This window comes from Hemitrygon akajei, chromosome 5, assembly GCF_048418815.1.
Source record: "Hemitrygon akajei chromosome 5, sHemAka1.3, whole genome shotgun sequence".
NCBI lineage: Eukaryota > Metazoa > Chordata > Chondrichthyes > Myliobatiformes > Dasyatidae > Hemitrygon > Hemitrygon akajei.
In genome coordinates this window covers 163,955,327-163,979,049 of record NC_133128.1, presented here as the reverse complement: position 1 = coordinate 163,979,049, position 23,723 = coordinate 163,955,327, and the positions used below count along the sequence as shown (strand labels likewise).

The window sequence follows — 23,723 nt, the reverse complement described above, 5'->3', positions numbered from 1 at the left end:
CATAGCGAAGTTAAGGAGATGAGTGGCCTACTGTCCTCCTAATTCATATGTTCATGTGAAAATTATTGATTTGGAATGTTAACTATGCTTCCCTTTCCAAAATCGTCGCTTGATCTGCTAAATATTTCCAGCATTTCAGATTTCTAACAACCACAGTAATCCCTCGGTCATGCAATACTTGAATTGCTTTTTCAAAGTAGTAGCAGAGTCTCACTGGGCTGAAAGGTTACTTCCTATACGTTTCGTATTGCATCTTATCACACGTCACCTGTCGCAGTTTGGCAAAACCCGACGAAAATTCTCCGATCTGAAACGTTTCCTTTTTCTACAGAAGCCGTCTGACCTGCTGAGTGTTCCTAGCATGTTTCAGACTTACACCATCTGCAGTTTTCATTTTCCTTGTAATTCCTCTAAGCAGCTCCACGGGAGATTATTACCACTCTTGCTTATAAATGTCACGACATTTATTAACGTCAGCCTTGCCATTTGATATTTGTAGGACTCCCCTCCTCCCTGCTTGTTGTTGTGCAGACCTGGAGGATTTTGCCCTCTGCTTATCTGGACGATGGCCAAATAAACCCATTTTGCACATAGTGCTTTTATATTCGACGCAGACACCGGGCAGGGCACAGCCGAGCGAGGCGGAAAACCCTCGCAGTTTCAGCCGCCTGGAAGCCGAGTTGAGTGACGCCTTTTTTTCCCGTCGTGCAGCTCCGCGGTTGTAATTGGGAGGGAGATTTTCCGCCATTTCCGAAAAGCGGTGTGCGGGGCCTGTGGGTGGGGGGACGGGCTCGCCCTTCGGGTCCACGTGTGCGCAGCGCTTCGGAAAGCCCCGTGCCATGGACTTCCAAGGTAAGGTTCGGGGGCCTGGAGCCCGGGTCTGCCGGCGGCCGGGGCCGGGGTCGGCGGCACGGAGCTCGGCGCTCAGGCCCCGCTGGTGCCGCCGGGGCCGCTTGCGGATCCCTCTCCTGACGCGGGGGTGGGGGGAGGAACGCCACGCGTGGTCCGGCTCGGCTTGTGTTGGCGGTACATTTGAGAAGGGCTCAGGTCGCTCACACTGAACTTAATGCTCCGATTTTTGCTGGTCTCTGTGAGTTCGTTTGTGCTTTGCACCCAGCCAACAAAGCTGGATCACGGTCTACTCGTGATCTAAGCTGCAGTTGGAAAGCACGATTGCATTATTTTATTCATCGTGACCTAAATCACTAGTGGGTGTTTCAGTTTAAATTTCGAAACTGGATCGCGAGTCTGCCCATCTTTAGAACAGACCAATCAATCTGTTTTACGCTGGAGGGCTGTGGAACTCACTTTGCAAAAGTCTGGATCTTCCAGGGGCAGAACAAGAGATTAAAAATCGAGTGAGATCATCCTAAACTGACAGATTTGGGTGACTCATTTTCTTTTTCAGAAAATGTTGAGACACGCCAGGGAATTGGCAAGATACTCCATGATACCCATTTGTTAAAGAAGCTGAATTTGTGCTCCAGTTTGTATTTGATTGTGTTTTACCTTTGGATCCTCCAGATTATTTATTGCTTCAGATTCCTGTATTGCACTCGCTTGAATTTGGGTGTGAACTAGACTTTGACTATTTATTGTCCAACTGTAAATTTAAAAAAATATTAAAATTAAAGTTCATGGTTAGACTCACCAAGCTGATCTGTCTTACAAGGGGCATAACTTGAGTAACTTAAACCAAACTGTTATGAGCCTTTTAGAATCCAGTGTGGCATATGGGTGGCAGGCCTTCAGGAGCAGAGAGCAAATTGTCAAGTATGGTTGGAAAAAAAGAGGCTTGAATCACCAGCTGGGCTATGCTCAGGTTTTTGTCTGCATACACTACAGGCTTGTCTTCACTCTTGTGCTTGGAGGATTCCTTGTTATAAACTGCATTGTGATTTAACAATAGAAATTACAACTTGATACTGTTATCTTAGTGCATAGACTTAAATTGCTTAAAGGTTTAGAGAGAAAATGAGAAAAAAAATGTTCAAAAATGTGGTAGGGTTTGAAAATCATTGCCTGAAAGACTGGAAGTAGAAACCCTCATCCCATTTTAAAAAGTGCCTGGATGTGTGCATGAGCAATTGTGATCAAATGCTGGAAGATGAGATTAGGCTGGGTAGTTCTTCTCTGGCTGGTATGGGCTTGAAGGTCCGTGTGACTTTTTGTGTTATTAATTTGCTATGATTTATGATCTGTGCTAAAAGATTAATCTGAATGGAATATGTTGGCTTGATGTTTGCGTAATGTCTATTGTTATAATTCATTGTTTGTAGTCTTAGAAGCAGTATCTTAAAATGAAGTAGTACTTTTTTAAACAAGATTGTAGTCTTTAATGTGGATTTTTATTATGACCTGGCTACTTAATGGTAAATATCAAGAAGGAAAAAGCTAACAAAAATACCGTGAGGGGTTCCGAACAAAATGCTCTTTTGAACATTTTTTTTGAGTGCGCATCCTTAAAGCTTTACCTTTTTAAAATGTCGATGGATTCGACGGTTTTGTGGGTTTTACAGGAAGACCATCATTTAATGTCCATACTTAATTATCCTTGTGAAAACGTGAACCACTGGTTTCCTGTGATGCAGGAATTCCAGCATCTTCCCAGGGATTATGAAGGAATGGATATTTTGTAAGTTATTTACTGTGATCAGAAGGGCAGCACAGATTTAAAAACATTAAGCTGTTGCTTTGCCCTGCTTGATGATGATGGGAGATACAGATTTGGCAAGGGCTGTCATTAGACCTGGTGCATTTTGTAGATGTCACACAGACTTCATCCATACTCTACCATGGACCAAGTGATCTGTTTTGTTCCAGTGGTATTGAGATTCTTGAGTGTTATCAGAGTTCACCCAGACATATATCATCACACTGCTGATCTGTGCCTACCCTGTGTATGATTTCAAACTATTCATTAATTAATTTTCCCCACCATTCTTGTATTTAGTTTATTTGACCATTTTACTGTGACTATGAATGAAATGCTATAATCTGTGAAAGTCTGCAGTTTAAGCCTTTGAAATATCTGCACTGGAAAAACAAAATGATTAGCTCTATCCATAACCCACACGGCCTGTTCTGGCTGTTCCACACTGGAACAAACCCTTAATACACTGAACTGATGTTCTAGAGCAAGATACAGTCTGACCGAGTGCTGCAAATTAGCACAAAGTCCAGAACATTGTGCCAAGGGACATGCTGATCATGAGTATGGGCTCTGCAAAAAGGCTTTGGGGAAGGGCCTCAGTTTTTGCCCTCTTCAAAATCCTCTCCACTTCAATCAGTCCCTTGCTATAATGTGATGTGTGGCCTAACCAATGATTTGTATGCTTTAGCAGAGCCTCCCTGCTGGTGTATAATATGCCCTTGCCAATGAAGGCATGAATCCCATATGCATTCTTCATCACCCTTCACCAACTATCTGTTCTGCCACTAAGTGATCTTTTGATTTGCACTCCAAGGTCTCTTTGTTCCTCAATAGTCCCTAGAGCTATGCCGTTTGTGGTATATGGCATACCATTGTTTGACCCTAAAAAAAAACATACTTACCAGGATTATATTCCATCTGCCATTGCTCAACCCATTTTATCAGCTGATCAATAATATACTGTAGCCTAGACTCCTCCTCACTATCCATTCATTTCCATGTCATTTGCATGCTTAGTAATTATTTATATATATGTGTGTGTGTGTGAAAGTAATATAAGTTGTACATAAATAAACTAGCAAATGTTGTAATACTGATCCCCTGAGATGCTTTTCTGTTCATAGGCTTCCAATCACAAAAGCAGGTCACCACAATCACCCTCTATTTCCTTTTACCAAGCCAGTACTGGATCTGACTTGCTGTAGATCCTACGGGCTCTGACATTCTGGCCACTGTTCTATTGGGACCTTGTCAAAGCCTTTCTGAAACTCAATCTGCTGCATTGCCTTTAATATATTGAAGTTCAAAGTACATTTATTATGTATGTATGCATTATACAACCTTGAGATTCGTCTCCTCACAGGCAAGCCACAAGAAACCCAGAAGAACCCATACAGAAATATATTTAGTTAACATCTTCAAAAAAAATCAGTTAAATTAGTTAGACAGGATCTCTCGCCAAAAATCCATGCTAATGATCCCTAATCAATGCAGAGAGTAGACTAATTTTAATCCCCACGATTTCTTCAAATAGATTCTGTACCTTTGACATTAGACTGAATGCCTGGGATTACCTGTTTTATTTCCCTGCTGTTACTCTTCAATAAAAGTTGCACATTTGCTGACAAAAGAGATTGTAAAAGCTGTAATTTGAAGTTAAAAAAAAAAAGCAAAATGCTGGGCCAGGTAGCATCTGTGGAGTCAGAAGGTATATGTCGACATTTAGGTCACGATCTTGTGTTGGTCCTGATGCAGGGTCTCAACCGTAAACACTAATGCATGATTTGCCTCTAGTTGCTGCTTGACCTGCTATTCATCCAACTTTCTTTTGTACTAGTTTCAGTGCCTTCTAGTTATTTGGCACCTCACTTGTGACAACTGAAGATTTAAATATCTCCATCAGGTCCCCAACATTCTCCTCCCTGTTGGAATGCATCATAACAGGCCTTTGGGATAGATACACATTTATGCCTGCCATGGCATGGAATAACTCCTTTATAAATGAAATGTTGTCCAAAATTTCTCTGTCCCAAATATTATTTCCAATTGCAATGGCTTCCTCATTGATAGATAGATAGATAGATACTTTATTCATCCCCATGGGGAAATTCAACTTTTTTCCAATGTCCCATACACTTGTTGTAGCATAACTAATTACATACAATACTTAACTCAGTAAAAAAAATATTATATGCATCTAAATCACTATCTCAAAAAGCATTAATAATAGCTTTTAAAAAGTTCTTAAGTCCTGGCGGTAGAATTGTAAAGCCTAATGGCATTGGGGAGTATTGGTAAATGCAAGTTTAGAATATTCATTTAAGATCTTCCCCATGTCTCCTGGCTCCATGCGCAGATTGGCCCTTTGGTCTCTAATAGCCCCCTGTCTTTTCCTCGTTACCCTCTTGCTCTAAAATATGAATGAATTGCCTTTATTTCTTACATCCTTCACACACATGAGAAAGAATCTTTACGTTACAATATTCCTTGGGGTTTCACTGTTGGTGATACATTGTAGCCCTTCTTTGCCCTTCTAACTTTTGTAGGTACCATTTTACACTCTCAATTCCTGAAGGGCCTCTCCCATTTTCAGTACTTTATACCTACCATATGGTTCCTTTTTGTTTTAAACAAACTCTTCTATTCCCTAACACCCTGCGTTTCCTTAGCTTGCTGTCTTTACCCTTCACCCTTATGGGCAATGTTAGCTCTGACTTGTCACTAATCTTGTTATTTATGGCTTTTGATTTAAGACTGTCACACATGAAAGCACATTTTCCAAGAGTACTCTGTCAAATCCCTTCATACATTTAAGGCGTTTGAAAAGCAAGAGTTCTTCATTTCTAAAGCAGCTCTTAAAAAAGAAGATTGAGTAATTTTTATATACCTACATACAATTATCACTCATTGGGGCTTTTAATTATAGGATCTGAACCAATGGCTCTGGGATCGCCAGCATCTCCTAAGCCCGGTGGAGGGGCCCAGTTTCTACCTAGTTTCTTGATGGGAGATTTACCATCTCCAGTCACTCCTCAAGCACGTAACTTTGGCGGCACCTTAGCTAGTTTAACGGATATACGAACTCCATTTGGAGGTAAGGAGCATCGATTTTGGCTCTTCAGTTGTACTTGGACATAGCATTTTTAGTTTGGGTAAGTATACTAATTGAAGGTAAAGTCATGTTTTTAATGAGGAGGAAATCCTCAGATGGCAGTCTTCAGTGTTTTGTTACCTTTAAAGAAAGTCAGGCCTCGACTCTGTACTACCGTAGCCTCAATCTAAAATGTTAGTTTATGTTTAATTTATTTGCAGTATTTTTTTTTCAATCTTGTCTTACTAATGAAAAGGTTTGAATAGTAAAGATAGAACTGACTCGGCCACATTATAAATCTCAGAAGCTTTTGCCTTTTGGTTACCACTGACCCTTAAATTAAATCCAGTTGAGTACTGTAATGCAATTACAAGTCCATTGTACAGATACTATTTTGCATTTGAGTTTATACTTTTGCTCTGTTAATATGTATAGTTAATCTCCATAGTTATATGTATTCCAACAAAATTATAGCTGTTTTAATTGTGAAGTTTTCTTACATTTGAGAAACGTGTTCATGCATTTTATTTTTTTTTAAATTAGGGGGTACACCTCCCCAACCAGTTGTACCCACTCCTAAAGATAAGTGTGGAGCGCCACCGGTCCGTAGTCTCTATGATGATTTAGGAACTTCAAGATCCGGGCTCACACCCTTAAATTCACGTCAGCTGGTAAGAAGCTAGATTCAAATAAAAGGGTATTTGATTTTGGCAAAGCTTCATGCTTTTGGACTGCTGGACCGTACAGTAGGCTATGTATATCTAGAGTTATATTTGTGAGTGGAGAAGGAGGGATGCATGAGAAGCAGTGAGATTTTTTTTGCAGGAAAAATAAATTTGTTTCAGATTAAAATTTTGTAAATTCAGGTGAAATGTTGAATGGTTGCTACCTTTTTTTTCTTAAACTAATGATGATCAAGACAGGATTATTTCCTTTAGGTTTTAAATTAAAATTAAGGATAGTAAGTAGGATAGTTATGCATGATGAGCTTGCTTCTATAAATTGCAATAGCCACAAGCTAAATATAGATGATTGAATCTGAAACGTATACTGTGATCCCACAGTACTTCACCTTACTGCGCAATGTCTAAGTTTTCTTTCTGTCCATTTGGATTATTTTAAGGGATCAGTTTATTCATCCTTAAACTGTTTCTTCTATCTTTTGCACTGGTTTCTTGATACCCTGAAGTGAATGTGTCTTAATGGAGAAAAGAAAACTTCTAAGACTCTGGCAGTGCTGTTTCTCAATGCCTTGATACATATAGGTGTTGCAAAGAGTGAATTCCTTTTATCCATATTTATCATTCCTTCATTTTATCAGCATGGTAAGAAATTGTTTGAATCAGTGATTTTGAAGATCATTTTTCATTGGCTATTTCTTTTATTATAGGGAAATGTTTCAAGCCTTCAAAGTCCTTTGTGTGGGAGTAATTTATCAACACCTGGATCAGGTATGTTTCCTGCCAATATAGTTCTTTCAGCAATTATAGTTTATTGCTCAGGGAGATGCTTTAAAACTTTATGTATAAAGGCTATCTTGTTTCTTTATTTACAATATGTAAACAAACCAGTTTACATGATAATTAAGTGTAGGAGACTCCTTAATATTTAAAAATCATAAAGAAGTGACTTCTTTCCACTCTTAAGACAGTACTCTGGCAAATGTAGCCTGTTAAAGCCCTCTTGCTCACTCCTTAGTGCACAAACATCATTAGTACAAATTTTTAATCCATGCTTTAAACTAGTTCTTTTAAATCTATGAGATGAAGGCTTTCGTCATTAAGTTATGAATGATTCAGTACGAATTCTGCCCTTTGTGTTGGTTGGCTTCTAAAAGCCTGTTTCACCATAACATAGAAAAATAACAGAAATTATCAGATCATATAAACATGTAGCATAGAATGAGGCCCTTCAACTCACTAACTAGTGCCGACAGACAAGTGTCTATTTACTCTAATCCTACATTTTCTATGTTGATATTCCATGCCCTCTTGACACCCCCAGATTTAACATACACATCAGGCAATTTACAGTGGCCAGCTAACTTACCGATCTCCACATCTCTGGGATGTTGTGGAAAATCTACATGCTCACAGGGAGAACATGCAGACCCCTCACTGATGTCATCGGAGGTCGAGGCATGGAAACATATAGCATAGAAACAGACCATTTGTTCCACGTGAACAAGAACCCTTCTGTATTTATCCCAGTGCTTGGCTCTTGGTCCGTCGTATTTTAAGCTCGTGATTCAAGTACTCTTCTGGATATTTCTCAGTAACCCAACTTCAGCTATTCTCTTATTCATTGCACTTCAGTTATATGCCATTCTTTGTGTTGGAAAAGATCCTCCTCAGATCGCATCTAAACTTGTTTCTATTTGCTCTAAATCTATATCCTTGATATGGAGAAATGTTTCCTTCAGTTTACCCTATCTACATCCCTCAAAATTTTACATATTTCAGTCATACCTCTTAACATTCTCTGCTCTAGGGAACTTCTCAAGTCTCTCTTCAAAATGAAATGTGGCAACCCTGGTGAATCTGCTTTGCACTGTCTTGTCCCATCATACCCTTCTCATAACTTGATGATCAGAATTGCACACACATGGTTTTCCAGCTGATACCTGACTGAGATTTTATAAAGTTGCAGCATAATCTCCCACACTACTGACCAATGAGAGCCAGTATCTCAGTATAATCTGGGTCGCTGGGTTCAATCCTGCCCCAAGAAGATATATTTTATGGCATAGAGAGAGAGAGAGACCCGAGAATGCCTGGCTTCTTGCTTCAAATTATTACTTCCAGAGATTTATTTCAATACGTTCTACATGTGTGTCAGTAGTCAGTGTCTACACTACACTATTCTCAATCATTCTGAATTCTGTTGTGAACTATCAAAAAATATAGTGACAGTTTACAAAACCTTCATTACCTTAAGAAAAGTGTTCTAACATAATGAAGTTTCCTGCTCTGCACATTATTACATGATAATAAGTTTTGGGTTTTTATCACTGGACATCAAATGGTGGGACTTCATTACATTCAATTGAAATCCAAGATCTGTTTCTAATCAGAATCTGAATCGAGTTTGTTCTCTCTAACTTGTATGTCATATTATTTGTTGCTTGGTAGCAAGACATAAAATTACTATAACTTATAAAAATGTTCAAAAAAAAAAGTATGAGTTAGTGTTCATGTATCATTCAGAAATTTGGTGGTAGGAGGGGAGGAAGAAGCTGTTTCTAAATTGTTGAATGTGGGTCTTCAGCCTCCTGTAACCCCTTCCTGATGGTAGTAATGAGAAGAAGGCATGTCCTTTTTGAGGGTTTTTAGTGATGGAGACTGCCTTCTTGCAATCCTGTGCAGCCTTTTGTGATCCTGTGCATTGGAACAGCTGTGATGCAGCTAGTGAGAACGTTCTCCGCTATACTTTAATGGATATCTGCAAGCATTTTTGGCAACACACCAAATCTCCTCAAGAAATAGAGACACTAGTGTGCTTTCTCTACGATTGCATCAATGGGTTGGGCCCAGGATAGGTCATCTGAGAGGACCAGTGTGTTTTTCTAACTTTGCCTTCCTGAAGTCCAGTCAATTTATTGGTCTTACTGACACTGAGTGCGAGATTATTATTGCACCACCTTTCTCGCAGCTGAACTGTCGTACATCTTGGTGCTTCTTCGTCACCCTCTGAGATTTTACCAACAACAGTGGTGTTGTGTACGAATTTATAGATGGTGTTTGAGCTGTGCTTGGCCACATAGTGTAGAGTCAGTAGAGCAGCAGACTAAGCAAGCACCCTTGAGGTGCTCCTGTGTGGTTGCCAGTGAGCAGCAGATATTGTTTCAGATATGTGATCTCCCAGTAAAGAAAGTTGAGGATCCAGTTGCAGAGGAAGGTTCAGGCCCAAGTTTTGAAGCTTGTTGATTAATACTGAAGGGTTGATAGTGTTGAATGCTTAGCTGTAATCAATAAACAGCTTAACGTATGTTTTGCTGTTGTCTAGGCACTCTTTTTTTTAAAAAAAAAAGGTGGAGAGCCAGTGAGATAGCATCAACTGTAGATCTTTTGTGTTGATAGACAGATTGTGGTGTTAGGCAAATTGCAGCGGGTCCAGATCGTAACTTGGGCAGAAGTTAACGAAGTACAAAGCACTTTTTCAAAGTAGATGTGAGTGCCACCAGGCGATAGTCATTGAGGCAGCTCACCTTGCTGTTTTTGGGCATTGGTATGACTGCAGTAGTGAGAAATTAACATGTCCTTGAACACTCCAGCCAGTTGGTTGGTTTTCAGTACCCAGCCAGCTACATCATCAAGGCCTGATATCTTGCGAGAATTCACTTTTTTGAAGGATCTCCTATTATTGGCCTTCGAGACAGTGATCACAGAGTCACCGAATGCTGTGGCGATTTATACAGGTGTAATATTCTCCCTTTCAAATCGTGCATAAAAGGCATTGAGCTCATTAGTGGGTGAAGCATCACTGTCATTTATGGTGTTAGGTTTCACCTTATAGAAAGTTTGTGGCATGCAAGCCCTGCCACTGCTCGAGCGCATCTAATTTTGTCTCTAGCTTCACATGGAATTGCTTTTTCGCTCTCATGTTTGCGTTCCGTAAGTTGTACCTGGGCGCCTTGAAGTGTTCTGAATTTGCTGGTCTTGAATGCTGCAGGTTTAGCCCTCAGCAGACAGAATCTGCTGGGTCATCCAGGGCTTCTTGAAGGCACACACTTGATGAAGATGACTTGATGAAGTCAGTGATTCCTGACTAGACTGCAGCAATGAGAAATCTGTTGTGATGTTTTTGAGTAAAGGATGCACATTGCTTCTGTAGTTGCTATGCATTGTTCAATAAAATTGAAGAGCACATTTGCTTGCCTTTCGGTACTCCTTTAATTAATGTGAGAAAGAACTAGACAGCTTAGGTGCAGGAAGTACATTCCTAATGGGGGGAGTCCAGGTTCAGAGGTTGCAGACTGGGGTAAAAGAAGCAAGTCATTTGAGTTGGAAAATTTGTTTTCCACCCCCCAAACCCAAAGGAGGGGGTTGGAGTGAATGGAACCAGAGGGATTTTCCACCGTAGAAAGCAATTGAAGCTAATCACTAATCTCTTCAAAGGAGGGGCTAGATACTCTTGGGCTAAACAAAGTAACAGTTACAAGGAGAAAGCTGGGATGGACTACTGAATTTGGATGATCAGCCGCAATGGCACAGCGGGCTCAAAGGGCTGAATGGTCTTTTCATCCTATTTTCTGCATCTTGAGGTGAAATGATTGTTCTTTAGAAAGTACTGAATCTTATCTGTTTATTTTCTGTCTTTAGGTGGTAATGTATTTACTCCAACCACGATTGGCCAGCACAGGAAGTCCACACTTTCTCCTGCACAAGCAGACCCTTTCTATACTCAAGGAGAATCACTGACTTCAGATGATCATTTAGATGAAACTTGGATCACAGTTTTTGGGTTTGTGCCATCTATTTTCTCTGTCAATTTTAGAAATGGCTATGAATTTGTGATACACATGACAGTGAGGGTACTAGCATCATAATTGCTGGAGTGCACACTTGCATTGTTAAATGCATACATTCTAAAGTTGCTTTTACTGATTCTCCTGCATTGTTGCTGTCTTTTCAAAATGCAATTAGAAGGTTTAATGAATTGGCAGGAACTTTAAATATTTATAAGCTGTTCTCATTATTAAGGAAAAAAAGAGAATGTATTTTGCCGTTGGGGTGCAACTGAGTTCTCAATGGCAGCAAAAGCCATAATCACTATCTAAAAACAGTTGCCTCTAAAAATAAACTGCTTCTTAAGTTTCTAATTGTCACACAGCTGAAACTAAGATCAATTAGTTAATTTTTAGATAGCCATGTCCAAGTACATTTGCCATGCTCTACTAGGCAGTGTATTTGAGGTATTGAACATTTATGGCCCAAAAATCCACTCCTTTGAGACCTCTGGAGCATTCTTTTGATTTTTTTTCTCTAGCCATTAATTTCTCTGGCTAAACCAGTATTTTATATAGTTCTTTCCATTTTGTGCTTTGGCCCTTTTCAGGAGAGGGTGAGTAATCACATCAGTGTATCAACAAAAGATTAGCCCTCAACCATTGAGCAATTCCACTAAATCCCTGCTGAAACAATTCTCCTTCTTAAAGTCTGCTGGCTAGAAAGGAGGCATACTCCAGCTTTGGGCTTTTGCATAAGTTTAGCATAACTTCTACCAGTTTGTTATTCTGTTCCTTTGTTTATAATACTGGAGTTGCACGTACTCCGTTTTATCGCTTTTTAAAAAAATTTGTTCACTAATTCTCTCATTTTTGTTTTTTCTACTTCTTGGAAAATTTAAGTCATTCTCTATTTTCTTTTCATTCTTTTTATCTGTATGTTTGTCTAGTTCATTTCTGTAATAGATGCCATCTGCTGTGTGCAATTCTATCATTATCCTATTAAAATGTATTAGTGTTCACTACTCTTATTTATTTAATCTGCTCCATATTTTGAAAGCATGGCCCCTTTTCCCAAGCCAATTCCAGGTATCAAATTGTGAAGAAAACTACATTTCCCCCAGGCTGGAAAAACATGCACTTCGATTCCTCTGTTTTCTGTTGCTTTGACAATTTTACACCAATCACTCAGTTAGCTTATGTTGCTATAACCTGTTCCTTGCTTTATTCAGTGAAGCTTTTTTAATTGTTTGATTCAGTCTAATAGGCATAAGGCTGAATTATGATACAAACATCCTTGCATTCTTCATTGGTTTCAATAATAAGAATATTTCTTTTTGAATTAGTAGTATCCCTAGTCTGCTGATTAGTCCTGATTGCAATGACTTGATTAAGTTTTTTTACCACTGCTTTTGGTTTATGATGATAGAATCTATGGTGACCCACTTTCTGCGCGGGCGAACCGGCTCACAAATAGCCAGCGCGTGGGGGGGGGAGACTTTGGTAATGCACCTCTGATGTCATTTCTGCCCGGAGAGGGTGGGCGCTAGGGATTAAATGCCAGTGCCGCGAAGTTTGAATAAACTAGTCTCCAAACGACTTACCGACTGCGTGTCGTTATTTCAGCACTGTGTGTAGCACATCGCTACATTGGTGACCCCGATGGTCCAAACGGGATTTGGACCAAAGATGACCGACTCTTCATCTGTTAACGCAGTTTCGCTAAAACTGCCAACTTTCTGGACGCTGCGACCACGCGTGTGGTTTAGCCAAGCAGAAGCCCAGTTCCAGATTCGGCAGGTATCCTCTGATTCCACGCATTACTACCACGTGGTGAGCGCCCTTGTCCGGGAGATGGCCGCCCAGGTTGTGGATTTCATACAGTCGCCCCCGGAAGAAGGCAAATATGAAGCATTCAAAGCGCTGCTCATTGGGACCTTTGGCCTCTCACGACGTGAGCGAGGTGCCCGCCTGCTTCACCTGGACGGTTTGGGAGACAGACTGCCGTCAGCATTGATGAACGAGATGCTGTCCCTGGCTGACGGACACAAGCCCTGCCTCATGTTCGAGCAAGCGTTCCTAGAGCAACTGCCCGAGGACATACATCTGCTGCTGGCCGACGCAGATTTCAGCGACCCCCAGAAGGTGGCAGCCCGGGCAGACGTGCTGTGGAAAGCCAAGAGGGAGAGCGTGGCATTCATTGGTCAGATTACCAGGCCACGCGCCCAACAGCAGACCAGACCAGGCCCAGCAGGGGGGCGCATACAACACAGAGGCAGGAGTGAGGAGGACAGTGAACAGTGGTGTTTCTACCACCAGCGGTGGGGCACAAAAGCCCGCCGTTGTCGCCTGCCCTGCAATGGCCAGGGCCAGGGCCAGCTGCTGCTAATGACTATGGCGGCTGGCCACCAGGACAGCCTCTTGTACGTCTGGGACAAACAGTCAGGACGCCACTTCTTGGTCGACACCGGAGCGGAGATCAGCGTCTTTCCCCCGACGGGGTACGACACCCGCAACAGGAAGCCAGGACCCACCCTGAGGGCCGCAAACGGCAGCACAATATGGACCTACGGCACCCGCACAGTGCAAATGCAGTTCGGCGCCAGCCGGTTCACGTGGGACTTCACACTGGCCGCTGTGGCCCAATCACTCCTGGGGGCGGACTTCTTGCGTGCTCACAGCCTGCTGGTCGACTTGCAAGGGAAAAGACTGGTACATGCCAAGACTTTCCAGATGTCCTCCCTGGGTGAAGCCAAGTTGCCGGCCTCACACCTGGACTCCATCGCGCTGTCGGACAACGAATTCACCAGAATCCTGGCAGACTTTCCATCGATTCTGGCACCGCATTTCACAGCAGCCATGCCCAGACATGGGGTACAGCACCACATTCCGACCCAGGGACCACCCCTCCATGCCCGCGCACGAAGGCTCCCCCCGGAAAAGTTCTGCCTGGCGAAGGAGGATTTCAAGAGGATGGAGGAATTGGGGATTGTACGGAGGTCCGACAGCCCATGGGCCTCCCCCCCGCACATGGTGCCCAAAGCGGCCTGGGGTTGGAGACCATGCGGCGACTAACACAGACTGAACGAGGCTACCACTCCAGACCGCTACCCCGTGCCGCACATACAGGACTTTGCAGCAAACCTGCACAGGGCAAGAATTTTTTCCAAAGTAGACCTTGTCCGAGGATACCATCAAATCCCCGTGCACCCTGAAGACATCCCCTAAACAGCACTCATCACCCCGTTTGGCCTGTTCGAGTTCCTCTGAATGCCGTTCGGCCTGAAGAATGCCGCACAGACGTTCCAGCGGCTAATGGACGCGGTGGGACGTGACCTGGACTTTGCGTTCATCTATTTGGACGACATCCTTATAGCCAGCAGTTGTCATCAGGAGCATCTGTCCCACCTCTGCCAGCTCTACTCCCGCCTGAGTGATTTCGGCCTCACAATCAACCCGGCCAAATGCCAGTTCAGTCTCGATACCATCGACTTCCTGGGCCACAGGATTACCAAAGACGGGGCAACACCTCTGCCCGCCAAAGTAGACGCGATCCGCCACTTTGCCCGCCCCAACACGGTCAAAGGCCTGCAGAAATTCGTTGGTATGTTGAACTTTTACCACCATTTCCTCCCCTCAGCAGCCATATCATGCGCCCTTTGTACACCATGATGTCGGGTAAAGGCAAGGACATTACCTGGGACGAGGAGGCCGCGGCCGCTTTTGTTAAAGCCAAGCAAGCCTTGGCAGATGCCGCGATGCTGATGCACCCCAGAACGGACGTTCCGACCGCCCTCACAGTGGACGCATCCGACACAGCAGTTGGTGGGGTGCTGGAGCAGCTCATCGAGGGGCGCTGGCAGCCCCTGGCGTTCTTCAGCAAGTACCTCCGACCACCCAAACTCAAGTACAGTGCTTTCGACCGGGAGCTGTTGGCACTGTATCTGGCAATCCAGCATTTTAGGTACTTCTTAGAAGTAATTCTAATTCTTAGAAGAACATTGCCACGTTCACAGACCACAAACCGTTGATCTTCGCATTCACGAAGGTGTCCGATCCCTGGTCGGCTGGCCAGCAGCGACATCTGTCCTACATCTCCGAGTACACGATGGACATCCAGCATGTCTCAGGAAAGGACAACGTCGTGGCGGATGCACTCTCCAGACCAGCTATCCAGGCCCTGTCCCTGGGGGTGGACTATGCAGCACTGGCGGAGGCACAGCAGGCAGACGACGAGATGCCCAGCTACAGGACCGCAGTCTCGGGTTTGCAGCTGCAGGACTTACTCGTAGGCCCAGGTGAGAGGACCCTCCTGAGCGACGTGGCTACCGGCCAACCTTGCCCCATCGTCCCGGCAGCCTGGAGGCGGCAAGTTTTCGACTCCATACACGGTTTGGCACACCCATCTATCAGGACAACTGTCCAGCTGGTCTCCAGCAAGTTCGCGTAGCACGGACTTCGCAAGCAGGTCAGTGAATGGGCCAGAACATGCGCGCAGTGCCAAACAGCCAAGGTGCAGCGGCACACTAAAGCCCTGCCGCAGCAGTTCGAACCCACCCACCGGAGGTTCGACCACATTCATGTGGATATCGTGGGCCCCTTACCAGTGTTCCGAGGAGCGCGGTACCTCCTAACTATGGTAGAACGGTTCACGAGGTGGCCAGAGGCGGTCCTGCTCACCGACACATTTGCCGATTCCTGCGCCCGAGCACTGATCGCAACCTGGGTAGCACGTTTCGGGGTACCGGCCCACATTACCTCCGACAGAGGCGCCCAGTTCACCTCCAGCCTGTGGTCGGCTGTGGCCAGCCTGTTGGGAACGCAGCTACACCACACTACTGCCTACCACCCACAGTCGAACGGACTAGTGGAACGCTTCCACTGTCACTTGAAGTCGGCTCTCATGGCCCGCCTGAGAGGACCTAACTGGGTGGACGAGCTTCCCTGGGTCCTGCTTGGAATTCGCACAGCGCCCAAAGAGGATCTGCACGCCTCGTCGGCCGAATTGGTGTACGGCGCGCCCCTGGCTGTCCCGGGAGAGTTCATACCAGCCCCAAGGGGGCAAGAGGAAGAACCCGTAGCAGTCCTGGACAGGCTACACGAAAGGCTCGGCAACCTGGCCCCCGTACCAACTTCACAGCACGGACGGACCCCGACCCATGTACCCAAAGACCTGCAGAACTGTAAGTTTGTGTTTGTACGAAGGGGCGGACACCGGGCACCGCTACAGCGGCCGTACGAGGGGTCATTCAAGGTGATCAACAACAATGGGTCCACATACGTTCTGGACATTGGGGGGAGAGAGGAGGCTTTCACTGTGGACCAATTCAAATCAGCCCATGTGGACAGTGCAGCCGGTCGAGTTTCAGGCACCGCGGCGCAGAGGCTGATCCAGACTGTGGACATTGGGGGGGTGTATTGCCGGTTCTGGGGGGGGGGGGGTGGTGGTTATGTAGCGACCCACTTTCTGCGCAGGCAAACCGGCTCACAAATAGCCAGCGCGTGGGGAGAGACTTTGGTAATGCACCTCTGACGTCATTTCCGCCCGGAGAGGGCGGGCGCTAGGGATTAAATGCCAGCGCTGCGAAGTTTGAATAAACTAGTCTCCAAACGACTTACCGACTGTGTGTCGTTATTTCAGTGCTGTGTGTTGCACATCACTACAAATCAACCTTTCTCTGTATAGACGTGTGTGGAATAAATGATTGCCCAGGATTTAAATTGGAGAGCAGAAGTGACTAGTCTTGCCTTTGATAAGAGTTCTCTGTGATTAATGCTTGGAAGAAATGCAGGTTATTTTGAGGAATTGTATTTTGAGTTAACATTCCAAAATTACATTAGGACTTCAACTGTGCCTTAAATTGTTGCTTGTTCACTAAATCTATTTGTTAACCTGATTTTCTTTTTTTAAATATCTGAATCATTTATGTGAAGATTTAGAATGTTGACAAGTCTCACCAAGGATTTAACCAGTTTATTTAAAGTTAATAGTGGTAGTGGAGGATTGCTTCTCTGAGTGGAGGCCTGTGACTAGTGGTGTGCCACAGGGATCAGTGCTGGGTCCATTGTTATTTGTCATCTATATCAATGATCTGGATGATAATGTGGTAAATTGGATCAGCAAATTTGCTGATGATACAAAGATTGGAGGTGTAGTGGACAGTGAGGAAGGTTTTCAAAGCTTGCAGAGGGATTTGGACCAGCTGGAAAAATGGGCTGAAAAATGGCAGTTGGAGTTTAATAGACACAAGTGTGAGATAATGCACTTTGGAAGGACAAAGCAAGGTAGAACATACAAGGTAAATGGTAGGGCACTGAGGAGTGCAGTAGAACAGAGGGATCTGGGAATACAGATACAAAATTCCCTAAAAGTGGAGTCACAGGTAGATAGGGTCATAAAGAGAGCTTTTGGCACCTTGGCCTTTATAAATTAAAGTATTGAGTATAAGAGTTGGAATGTTATGGTGAGATTGTATAAGATATTGGTGAGACCGAATTTGGAGTATTGTGTGCAGTTTTGGTCACCAAATTGCAGGAAGGATATTAATAAGGTTGAAAAAGTGCAGAGAAGGTTTACAAGGATGTTGCCGGGACTTGAGAAACTGAGTTACAGAGAAAGGTTGAGTAGGTTAGGACTTTATTCCCTGGAGTGTAGAAGAATGAGGAGAGATTTGATAGAGGTATATAAAATAAAATTATGGTGGGTATAGATAGAGTGAATGCAAGCAAACTTTTTCCACTGAGGCTAGGGGAGAAAAAAACCAGAGGACATGGGTTAAGGGTGAAGGGGGGAAAGTTTAAAGGGAACATTGGCGGGGGGGCTTCTTCACACAGAGAGTGGTGAGAGTGTGGAATCAGCTGCCAGATGAAGTGATGAATGCGGGCTCACTTTTAACATTTAAGACAAACTTGGACAGGTACATGAATGAGAGAGGTATGGAGGGATATGGTTCAGGTGCAGGTCAGTGGGACTAGGCAGAAAAATGGTTTGGCACAGCCAAAAAGGGCCAAAAGGCCTGTTTCTGTGCTGTAATGTTCTATGGTTTGGGACACAGTTAAATTAACAAAAGAACAATTCAGCATTTTGTGTATTCTTAATGACATGGCATATTTAAATTACCAATTTGTAATAGAACAATATCTTTATTGCATTGCGTTAACTTTAACTTGGCAGAGGATTCTTAAGGCGTCTAATTCTTATGACAACATGAATTATTGACTAGTGAATAGAATATCGTATAGTTTATGATAGTTTCCAGTCTCCAAATTGGTTTTAGTGGCTGTCAGTTGTAGACTGAACGGCTGGTTTAATGGGATACGATAATAAACTTGGAAGCCCAACATCTGGCTGATTGCATTTTTTTTCTGATTTGTAAATGTTCAAATTGCAAATGTTTATCTGCAAAAAGAAATCAAATTTCTAGTGATTGGAAGTAATCTTGCAAAACTTAGTCATTGCTAATGCTAATGTTCCTGGTTTTAACTGTAAGTTTAGCTTCTTGTGCAGTATGATTACTTTATTTAAAGTTAATCATGATTGGAAAATCCCATTTCAGGTTTCCTCCAGCATCTGCTTCATACATCCTCCTACAATTTGCACAATATGGACATATCTTAAAGCATGTGGTAAGGTTTCAAAATCTGATCAAACTCTCCAGTTGTAACTTTTTCATGAGGCTTTTACCAGAGTGCCTTTTACTAAAGTACCATTTAATGTTATGGGTTAATTCATTCGTTCGTATAAAATTCAAACATTTCTATCAAATGAAATTCATTTTTTTCTGATCCTGAAGTGGTTTGGTGTAATCAGCAAGCTGAATACAAGTTGCACTTGAAATTGTGTTCATTTTCTGAGGATAGATTGAGAGCATTTACCTTCAAAAAGATAAATAGAAGCAGCTGTCTAAATCGGTAAAGCTTGCTACTACTTGTTTTAAACGTAACGGTATATTTAGGCAGAAACTGGAGCTCTGCATTCACTTGACAAATGTAATATTCCCCTCAGGACTAGCAAAGATTGACAAGCCAATGTAGTTAGTATAATTGGATTATTTGTCATGTATACAGTACTGTTTTGATAACAGTGACTGCAATACTGAATATAAATTCATTATTACAAAGGCGTACTACCACAAAGCTGACTTTAAGCTATATGCTGTTTCTGCCGTGGAAACATTTTTACCTTCCAAAGGATCAAAATACTTATTTTTTTTGTGCTTCTATTAATGAAGGTTCTCTTTAATTTGTAAATGAGCAGTTTAATGTAAGGAGCAGAATGATGATTCATATTTCTACTCAAAGGGATAATTCATAATTTTCATATAATTCATATTTGTACTCAAAGGGAGAACTTTCCTTATGCATTCAGTTGATGAACTTATTCAGTGAACTGAATGTATTTGAGCTGAATTGCAATTGACTGCTACATTGTGGTTTTATTCACATAATCCAAGCTAAAGCTATTGACATTTTAACCTTTGAAAAATACAATAAATATGTCTGCATTTTCCCAGGTCAGTTTGAAAGGCTTTGTTTTTGAATTCTGAATGTATTATCCATTGACAATGTATTTTTTGGCTGACATGAATAGAAACCAATTGTGATTCTGGAGTCAGCATTTTAAAAAGAAAACCTGATAACTGATCAAATGCTACACAGTTAATGCATTACATTGTCAACATTGGTCATATAAAGTTCCTAAATATTAAATGATATTCCTTTTTGTAACTTTTTGCGTGTAATATAATTTCTGCTGTTGTGTAGATATTTTACATTTGACCTATAGCTTTTCAAATTTTGTGAGGCAGACAAAATTGTGCACTTTCTTTTTAGAAATGATGCACTGCAGTAGATCAGAATATTTACTTCCACACACATAATCATATCTGGCTGTGGATTCCACTAATCTTGCCCTCTCCAAAAATTAAAAATTGACCTGAATTCTGTTCTTCCACTCGGAGGAAGACTTTTTGAATCAAACTGTTTCAAAAGAGCACAGTCCCCATGAATCTATTTCTTCCCAACTGTTCTGCCATAATTCCTTCAGTTCAAATGCTAGAGGCTTAATCAATCTATTGATTAGCCAGTGGAGAGTTAAATAAAAAGATCTTTTCATTTTGAACCATGCTTTAAGCTGTTGCTCTTTGATTCTATTGGTAATTTCTGCTGAATTGAAATTACTGAATTTATTTTACCCAATTTAATAACAGATGTGCCATAATCCTTCAAAATGGTAAAAATGCACTTTATGGAGTGAAACTTGACTTCAAATTTTATAAATTTAATAAAACAAAGGGATGCCATTTGGCTTTTCCTGAGTGCATTGTTTAAGGAACAAGACTGCATTCCTTACAATCACTACGTAATCTGATGTTGTGTTCTTTTTATTCTCTACATTATGCGTTGCATAATCCTTACCTACACAGTAAAGCAAACACTGAATATTGCCCTGTGCTGCTTTTTTTTAAAAAAAAGCAGTTTTGCATCTAAAACTGATTTTTCTTGTGTTGAATGGTACACAGATGTCAAACAATGGAAATTGGATGCACATTCAATATCAGTCTAAATTGCAGGCCAGAAAAGCATTAAGTAAAGATGGGAAAATTTTTGGCGAGTCCATCATGGTTGGAGTTAAGCCGTGCATTGATAAGGTAAGCTGTCTTTTTACCATTATTTTAGTTGAAGTTTGTATGTTTCTTAAGGTACAGTCAAGGGTTTTGGAAAAGCTTCTAGACCACTGAGCATGCCAGCTTATATATAGGCTGGCATGCTTAAGACTTCTCTGGTTGTGCCGGACTGACAGATTTTCCAGACTGTTGGATGTTATTTTTATTAATACCCCAAATGTATTTTCAGTTCCCTTTTCTTAGAGGTTACAACATAAAATATATTTTCAGTGAACTAGGTAAATTGTAAGGGGATGTTGAAGCTGGTGAGTAGGAAGGAGAGTGTGACAAATATCTGGTGAGCTAGATGCCAAACAGCTGGGATTCCTGACTGATTGAATAACAGATTTTTGGAAATTTAATGTACATTGTAAGTTTTTAATTAAAAAATCACCGAAGTTCTGCTTATTTTCTATCTTGATTATACATGGAATTTGCTCTTTTAAATAAGTTAAAAGAAACATCGCGGTGAACTTGAGATTATCAGTTACCTTGAGTATACTATTACAGCTTTCATTGATTCAGAAGTCTTTTTCCTCCCCAGTTTTCCTGGTTTTATAAAAATTTAGATGCTTTAGTGAGGAGTTTAAAACAATTTTATGACATTATAGGAATTTTAGAGTTTTTCCAAAAAGTAAAACATGTTGGTGTTATTTCTCTTCTCAGTGCCTTTCCCAATTGGGAAATATGTCTAGTTATGATGTATGTGTGTATGTTTCAAGGATAGCTTGATTTTTTTTAATGGAGTAGTTTTGAAGACAAAAGTTCATTAAAAAAATTTCAAAAACATGCCTTTTAATACGTAGAGTGTTATGGAGACTAATGATCGAAATGGTGGATCTGTCTACTCTGTCTTCACTCCTCCTATCAACACTATGGGTATAGCTGCCCAGTCACCAAGTACGCCCAAAACTACTGCAATGAGGCCTTTGGCTGCTGCATACAAAGCTTCTAGTAGTGACTATCAGGTATGTGATTGGCAAGTACAATACTTGTACCATACTTGTCTCTTGATTTTAAAGTGTTGAAATAGGTTTGGATAACATATATTGGTCTAATGCTTTAGATGGACAGGTGATTTTGAGTAAAGGTTGGACTACCTATACTTGTATCTGCTGAAGTTTAGAAGAGCGAGTGGGAACTTACTGTAAAATACTGTATGTAAGATTATAAATGATCTTGATAAGGTGAATATGTTTCTCTTGTGGGTAAATCTGGAGTAAGGGGATGCTCTTTTTAAAAATAAGTGCCCATGTAACATAAAGTTAAGTATTGAGTGTTTGGAACTGTCTTTAAAAAGTGCAGTGGAAGTAATTTATGAATTTTTTTGAAGTAGATAAGTACTTGATTCTGAAAGCAAGTGGAAGCCTTAGTAAGTAGATGGGGATGTGAGGTTGAGGTTACAATCAGATCAGCTGTGATCTTTCTGAATGGGGAGCAAGTTTGAGGAGTTGAGCGAGCTCCTCTTGAATGTAATTTATATGTTAATGCGAAAAACTGGAGACTGATGTTGTTAGTTAATTTGAAATGGTAGTTGGAAACTAAATCAGTTTTTCATTTCATTTTTTTCCCCTCCATTTTAGGTGGTGTCAGACAGGCAGACACCTAGAAAAGATGAAAGTCTTGTTTCCAAAGCCATGGAGTACATGTTTGGTTGGTAGTTCTACTAAATTAAAGAGCCTTGAAAAGAGATCCCTTTCAAGTTTAATGGACATTTGCTGATCAACTCTTTATTTATGTGCTATTATGGACACCACTTTATTAAGAAGGAAATCCCAGCACTAATACAGTATGGTTAGTTGTATGACCGCTGTTATTAGTACAAGGACATTCATGTCTTGTTTCTGACCAGACACCCTGTAAATAGTTTGCACTTTAGAGTTTGACCATGTACGAGTTTGTAAGAACTGTGATTAAATGGAGGTTTGCCAGATAAAATCTGCATTGTGTACAAAATGTCCAGTTATTGCCTTTTTAATTTTTTGGTGCATGCATAAGAAAATCTTGACTGGGGTTGGTGGTATAGTTTTCTGATCATGTACATTATTTCTTTGAATTGAAATGTCCCAGAGTTTACCAGCTGTAATTTTATAATCTACCTTCTCAAGTAAATGCACTTGATCTTTCTACATGCTGGAAAAATCCAAGACCATGACATTGAATTTGCCTTCTTTTATATTGAACTGACAATGTTACGTTATCACACAAAATAATGATAATTTGATTTATATTTGACTAGTGAATGCCAAAAAGTTTCAGATTTTAATTATTACTACATATTCCTCAGTGTTGCTAGTATTTTTTTGGGTATTCATTGTTTTGTAAACCTTTTTTAGAAGACATATTTTTCAAAAAGTCAAATTGTTGTATGATATACCTGGATTCTCAAACAGTTAATAAAATTTATGGATGAGACCATTTTGATTTAGTAGATTTTATAAATTGTGTATATTTATAAAATGGTTAATTCTGTATATTTAAAAAATCTTGGAAAGCATTGTCCAGCTGCAGTCAACAAACTAAAATAACACACATCTAAAATGGTGTCTTGGAAATGTAATACAGTTTTCAAATAAAAGTTGGATACTTTAAGTCGTCAGTGGCATGAAGTCATGTTTCATTGTTCATTAAGTAGGACCAATTTAATTTCAGCGTTTCACTGAAAACATTGAGCCACAAAGAGATTTACATAGTACCAAATCTTTGCCGAAGGAATGACAGCTTGCGTGAAAGCCTGCATTTGTGAGATCTTTGTGCATATTTTCAGTACCGAGTTACACAATTTTACTGTGATTTGTAATGAAGCTATTGATAAAAATGCTTTGGGTTCTTGATTATCAGTAAATTTTGTAACTGAAGGAATGAATA

The 23,723-nt window shown here is 41.4% G+C and overlaps 1 protein-coding gene across 2 annotated transcripts; it reads left to right on the top strand.

The window, feature by feature from the left end:
* Positions 1-347: 347 nt before the first annotated feature.
* Positions 348-23,447, top strand: nup35 (nucleoporin 35). 2 transcript variants are annotated; one of them, XM_073047051.1, is made up of 9 exons: positions 348-679; positions 5,580-5,747; positions 6,288-6,415; positions 7,135-7,195; positions 11,066-11,207; positions 18,747-18,816; positions 20,712-20,840; positions 21,662-21,823; positions 22,439-23,447. In XM_073047051.1, the coding sequence occupies exons 2-9, from the start codon at positions 5,591-5,593 to the stop codon at positions 22,514-22,516; spliced, it is 927 nt and encodes a 308-aa protein (XP_072903152.1). In that variant the 5' UTR covers positions 348-679; positions 5,580-5,590; the 3' UTR covers positions 22,517-23,447. The 2 variants fall into 2 exon arrangements, with proteins under 2 accessions (XP_072903152.1, XP_072903151.1); XM_073047050.1 differs by lacking the exon at positions 348-679 and adding an exon at positions 714-852.
* The last annotated feature ends 276 nt before the right edge of the window (positions 23,448-23,723 follow it).

Bases quoted from the DNA above. Each gene is read 5' to 3' on its own strand.
- nup35 (XM_073047050.1), top strand. The intron at 5,748-6,287 runs GTAAGGAGCATC...TTTTTAAATTAG, and splicing joins TATACGAACTCCATTTGGAG to GGGGTACACCTCCCCAACCA. The intron at 18,817-20,711 runs GTAAGGTTTCAA...AATGGTACACAG, and splicing joins GACATATCTTAAAGCATGTG to ATGTCAAACAATGGAAATTG.